General features: G+C 42.5%; 1 protein-coding gene across 1 annotated transcript; it reads right to left on the bottom strand.

The window, feature by feature from the left end:
• Positions 1-692: 692 nt before the first annotated feature.
• On the bottom strand, positions 693-3,659 carry LOC148033298 (pentatricopeptide repeat-containing protein At5g27110-like). The gene has a single exon (XM_087680899.1). It carries the CDS (start codon positions 3,657-3,659, stop codon positions 693-695), a length of 2,967 nt encoding a protein of 988 aa, XP_087537025.1.
• Between the last annotated feature and the right edge of the window lie 2,772 nt (positions 3,660-6,431).

Here is a 6,431-nt window from a genome sequence, read left to right as displayed (position 1 = left end):
TCCCCCATACCTGGGAACTCAAGCAAGGGAATAAATTTTTGGAAGGGAGGGCTGGTGTGCTGCTGAGGCAAGATTGAGATGGAAAGAGAATTAGAGAGAGCTGTAGATCAGCTAGGGCAGGCTGTGAGTAATAAAGTCTCCCAGAACCATCGAAGGCAGTGGCTGCAAGTTGCAACTACTATTTCTATAAGGTCATCCCACATATTTGTTTAAAAGGCTTGCCTCTGTTTAAATTTGCTCTTTCGAGAGGTGAGAATTTTACTTGCATGGTGAGAAATTGGTAAGAAAGTTACAGAGTTTGAAGGCGAGGCACAAAGTAAAATTAGGCCCAGGGAGATGAGCAGGTTGGTGGCTGGGTGTCTTGCTGTTCTTTCAATATCCCAAGCATGCAGAAGACAATCCTGATGTTGAAATCTAGGAATGCCAGAAGCACCCTCCCTCAAAATATCATCAATGGTTTGCCATCCTGATCAGCTGCAACTTGCCAAGCCAAAATCCCAGTAGGTTCACCTTAGGCTACACTGATTTATGTTAAGATTCTCTTAGCACACCAAAAGATAATATTTGCCTAAACAGTCTGCTGGTCATGCTTCACATGAACAAAAACCACACCTCGTAACAGGTACAGCATCTGTTTTGAGCAGCTTGGCTACAATATACAAATGTACTCTTCCTTGTTTCAAGTCCAGCCCTCACTGTGATTGACCCATGCACCTTTCTCCACTCTTAACCTTGGACTGAGCAGTGCCTAGAGGACTGTGATTCTCCACATCATACACATAGCTCTGCATTCTGGCATCAGCAAATATGTTGGCCATGTCAATATAAGCAGCAGCCTCCCTGGACTGTAGATTTATCGCATGACCAAATGCATGCTTTGCCAGCTCTACATTTCCATATGTGGAACAAGCACACAATACACATATCCAAGCAAACCAGTTAGCCTGCATTGGCATTTGCAACATCATCCAGTTCAACTTATTGAATTCCCCTGCACGGCCAAGGAGGTCCACCATAGCAACATAGTGCTTCACAGTAGGAATAATGCCATACACCCCAGTCATGGACTCAAATAGCTGAATTCCCTTGTCAACAAGGCCAGCACGACTACAAGCAGAAAAAACTGAGAGAAATGCCAATCCATCTGGAGCAATACCTGCCAGGCACATTTCTTCAAACATCAGCAAACTAGCTAAAGTTTTTCCTCCTTCTGCATACCCAGATATGCATGCAGTCCATGATGCAACATCATGCTGAGGCAATCTATCAAAAACAGCCCGACCATCCAACATGTGTGCACAAGCACAATACGTTTGAATCAAACTTCTTGCCAACATAGGATTGGCATCATATCCCAATGCAATTATTGCAAAATGCAGCTGCTTACAAGTTTCAATATTGCTTGTCATGCTGCAGGCTGAAAGCACGCGTAAAAATGTGTCCTCATTGAAAGTTGCACCCTCATCTTGCATTTGTCTATACAATTGTAAAGCCTCTCTGCCTTGGCCATTCTGTATATGTGCAAAGAGAATAGCATTCCACGAGCTAACCTTGTGCTCAGATAATTGCATAAAAATAGTCTCTGCCTCCACAATGCTTCCACACTCACCATACATGGATACCACAGCATCAACAACATCGATGCATGAAATAAAGCCATTCTGATTCGCATCAGCATGAATGGCCCGACCAATTTGCACTAGATGTTTTGGAGTCAAATCTACATGCACAATAAAATCTGGAACTTCAGCTGCAAGGGATGCACATGCTTTGAGGATGATAACAATTGTTTCTGGATCAGGACTGACACCTTCTTCTTGCATTTTCCAGTATAATAGTAATGCCTTTTCTCCATGTACCTGTTCAACATAAGCTGATATCAGGGCAGTCCAAGTCACAACATCGGGGTGAGCTGTCATTCCATGAAATGCATTCTCTGCTTCCACAATACTTCCATACTTACCATACATGCTAATAAGGGTACTGCAAACGAAAATGTCTGAAACAAACCCCTTCTTCCGAGCATCCGCATGTAATGCCTGTACTATTTCAAAAGAGACCATTTGTGTTCTCTGCTCATCCTTTGCTATGGTTGCCCCTTCCATTACGAGAGTGTCACATGCTTGAAGAGCCATTACCAATGTGTGCTGGTTTGGACCAACACCTTCCTCTTGCATTTGTCTGTACAGCTGTAAAGCTTTTTCTCCTTGGCCCTGCTCCACATATATTGAAAGCATTGCAGTCCAAGATACAACATTGTGCTCAGCATGTTCACAAAACACGATCTCCGCATCCATAATATTTCCAAACTTCCCATACATACTTATGAGAGTATTAGAAACAAATTCATGTGAAGCAAATCCCTTTGTTTCAGCATCATCATGTAGTGCCCGTGCTATTTGGAACAGGGCAGCTTCCTCAACTACAGCACCCTCCCTGGCTAGAAAGGTGGCACAAGCTTGAAGAACAATCGCAAAAGTCTGCTGATCTGGACTGAAACCTTCCTCTTGCATTTTACTATATAGCTGCAATGCCTTCCCTCCCTCACCCTGATCTGCATATACTGAAAGCATTGCAGTCCAAGCCACAACATTTTTCCCTACCAACCTATTAAACACATCCTCTGCTTCCAAAATGCATCCACACTTTCCATAAGTACATGTAAGGGTGCTGCAAAGAGAGACATCTGAACTAAAGCCCCTCTTTTGAGCAGCAGCATGCAATGCCCTTACAACTTCCGCTAGTCTGGTTTGAGTTAGTTCCCTTCCCCTAACCAATTGTTCCTTGTTTCCTGCAAGAATACCACAAGCTTGAAAGGTGATCACATATGTTACCTGGTCAGAATGGACACCTTCCTCTATCATTTGTCTGTACAACCATAAAGCCCTCTCTCCACAGCCTTGCTCTACATAAGCTGAGAGCATTCCAGTCCATGATATAGTTGTGTGCTCAGGCAATTCTATAAATATGTTTTCTGCCTCTACAATGCATCCATATTTGCTGTACATACTGATGATGGCGCTACCAACGACGATGTCAGAAGCAAAGCCTTTCCTTTGTGCATCCAGGAGCAGCATATGAGCCGTATGGAGGTCAGGGATAAGAGTATAAGCTTTAAAAAGGCTAGCAAAGGTATACTCATTTGGCTCAATGCCATCCGCTTGCATACAACGATAAACTCCTAATGCATCAACACCATGACCACAAGCAGTGTATGCTGAAATCAGGGCCGTCCAAGGAACTACTGATTTGCATGGCCAGGAAAGCAGAATATGGTGAGCCTCATTAAGGGCACCACACTTGGCCAAAGCTGCAGAAAGATGCTCGCGGATGACAGGAGAATGCTCGAGAACACCACCCCTGTAGAGAAGGGTGTGAACTTGGATGGCCTGAGGGAGAGCCCTAGCTTTGCTGCATGCTTTGAGGATGGAGAGCCAAGCATCAATGTGTTGGACAAGGCCAGAGTAGCTGTTGTGATGGGATGGCAGATTATCTGTAATTGTATTTGCAATTTGTGATACTATACCTGCGTTCGTTATTATTGAGCCTGCACCGAAACCTGTACGGGCAACAAGAACATGAATTGCCTTGTCCAACAGCCCTTCATTGCACAGGAATCGAATTTCATCCCTACAGGCCAAGCTCCAGCCGCTGATCATCCATCCGATGTTGCTGCATCACGTTTAAAAATAACGACAAAGGAGGACTTTGCATACATGCATTCTAGATGGCAAGCACTGATCACCTAATTGATGGCTCCAACTTGCAGCTCCAGTTGATGCACCTGCTGTTTGGGCTCACGTATTTGTGATACGTGAGCCTATACCTGCACTTGTTATACCCGAGCATGCACGGATACCTGTAAGGGTCATCGAACCTCTTCCCTACAGAACTTCTGATCATCCATTCGATGTTGCTGCATCGTGTTCAAAAACGACAAAAAAAACAGAACTTCACATTCATGCATGGTGGATGGCAAGCGCTGATCGACTAGCCAATGACTCCGGCTCGCAGTTCCAGTTGATGCGGCTGCTGTTTATGCCATGACGAAAGCCGGCTCCAAGAAATCACTGCAGGCGGTGCGATCGCTTGGTGAGCTCCATGCACCATAGGCAACAGTCATGGTGGCTTTGGAAACATGAACCAGTTTGCAATCACGGGGACCTGCACGATCGACACCTCCTTCGAAGCGCACGATTTGTTGTAGTTCGCGAATCAATGATCGCACCTACAGACAACACCTACCTATCTCTCTTGGAGTAGCCATATCTCTTCAACCAAGCCACATCTCTTCAAGCTTTCTTCTCCAGAGTTGTTCCTTAGGTCAAGTCACATCTTTTCAGCCCAAAATTTCTTAACATTGTGCAACATACATCCCACCGGCATTATTGAAAAACACAGATCAAGTGTAAATTTTGCTGCTCTAAATTGGACCTGTTCTCTCTCCGTACTATGAGCATCATTCCACAAGTTATCATAGGGAATTTGTTGGCCATATAGATGACTTACTTTAGCTAAGAGGGCTTAATAAAATTCCAATCCAGTAGAGAGATATTAGAAAATTAATTAGAGGTGGTACTACAGGAAGCCATAGCCACAGCTTGCTGATGTTCAACTAATGGCGCCATCATCACGCCTCACAAGGTCAAGGGCTATTATAGGGCTTTTGAATTTTATCATACGGGATACCTCCTAACAAAATTTCAACTGAAATGGTCCACTAGGTGAGCTGTTACAGCCAAAATATCAAGCTGTTATCTTGAAATCGTAACCGGTAGCCATAGCCACTTACCTTCAAGCTCATTTTTTCCTTCATTTTCTCTCTCATGGAACTCAAACCAAACCTTTGCCACTCTGATCCACTGAGAATTTAAGTTTTCAAAAATATTTTAGTGTCCATTAAGCAAGCCTTGGAAAGCTTTTGAAGATTTGAAGCTTTCACCACGGAAGTACAAGTATCAAGCATAGTGAAATTTTATGCTACCACTGCTTGTGTTTTTCCAACACACTACAAGTCAACTTGGTTATTGATCAACATTAAACAAGTGAAGCCTTTTTTAAGCTAAGAAGATTGATGAAAATTTGAAGATCTTGAGAACTCAAAGCTCAAGCAAACAACATTAAGTTTTAGTAGTATCTCTTGATACTACATAGTATATTTTTCACACTACTTTCACTTGTGTTTTTTGACACAAATTTTATGCCAAGTATGAAGTATCTTGAGTGGTTATTGCTCATGAGAAAAAACATTATTCTTGTTACCCATTTGCACTACATGGAAGACTAGTTTGACCTACTTGCATGAAGACATGGAGCTGCCTACATCAAAGAATAATCAATAACCTTATTTAAAGACTCTGAACACATTCATGTTGCCTCAAAGATGATGATATCTTTGCTTGAGGGAGATATGAATACTAATGCAAGTAAAGTCAATAAATAAGAAGACCATAAAACTAATGCAAGCAAATTCAATAAAGAAGAAGACAATGAAGAAGAGGACCAAAATATGAAAGGTGCAAGCAAAGTGGAGAAGAAGAAGAACAAGATCAACCGCGAGGACCCTAAAGCCTCAAGCAAAGTGAAGGACAAGTACAAGATCAAAAAGAGCAAAGTGGACTACATGAAGAAGGACAAGAAGATTCATAATGACATATCTAAAAATGCCAAAAACCACAAGGGCCTGTCAATCGTTGACCCCAATTTTTACTAGAATTTTTTATTGTATTGCCGAGCCCTAATACTTCTGACATAAGCTTGTAAACTCGTCATGTAACCTTGTACTATAGCCTCTATACACTTTTTGAGGCCCCTGTTACATACTCTAGATGTCCACCACACCTTTGGTACCCACACTTAGCCTTTTCTACGACAGCCTTTGGTGTTTACCATGTTTGTGGTGTGCCAACACTTTTCAGGTGGTTGCTCACTAAAGCCTCTACGCACTTTGTACTTCTCTAGTTGTGATTGAGGAGGGGTGTTGAGATATTAGCAAATCACACTCAGCTTAACCTCTTTGAATGGAGCAATGTGGGCTCAGGATGCAAAATCCCATGTGCACAGTGGTGGAAAGGGCAGCCCACCAGTCTATTCCTAAAGCATTGTGCTTGCTCACTTTTTGAATGCAATGTCATAGTACTTTTGTCCTTCCAAAAAAATGTCTGTGTCATTGTCAATCCACTACACAAGATTGTGTTTATGAGTCCAAGCTTCCATCTTGGAACCTAATTCACTCTTGTGGCATTTGGTCTTGATGTATGTTTTCTCACGAGCAAAAAAACATGCAAAAAACATGAGGTCTTTGTTTAAGTTTAAACAAATGGATAAGCATGTAAAGGAGATGTAGAGCAAGTCTTGAAACCATGATAAAGTCTTTATTTTTTGGGGGTGGTACATGTTTTTGTATGCAATGTGCCTTTCTTTTGTTTCAT

This window comes from Lygodium microphyllum, chromosome 7 (genome assembly GCF_053477565.2).
Source record: "Lygodium microphyllum isolate KBCC chromosome 7, Lygodium_microphyllum_v1.1.10, whole genome shotgun sequence".
NCBI lineage: Eukaryota > Viridiplantae > Streptophyta > Polypodiopsida > Schizaeales > Lygodiaceae > Lygodium > Lygodium microphyllum.
Note: the sequence above shows the minus strand (reverse complement) of the source record. Positions and strands in the feature narration are given on the sequence as shown.

Bases quoted from the DNA above. Each gene is read 5' to 3' on its own strand.
- LOC148033298 (XM_087680899.1), bottom strand. From the start codon at position 3,659: ATGATCAGCGGCTGGAGCTTGGCCTGTAGGGATGAAATTCGATTCCTG.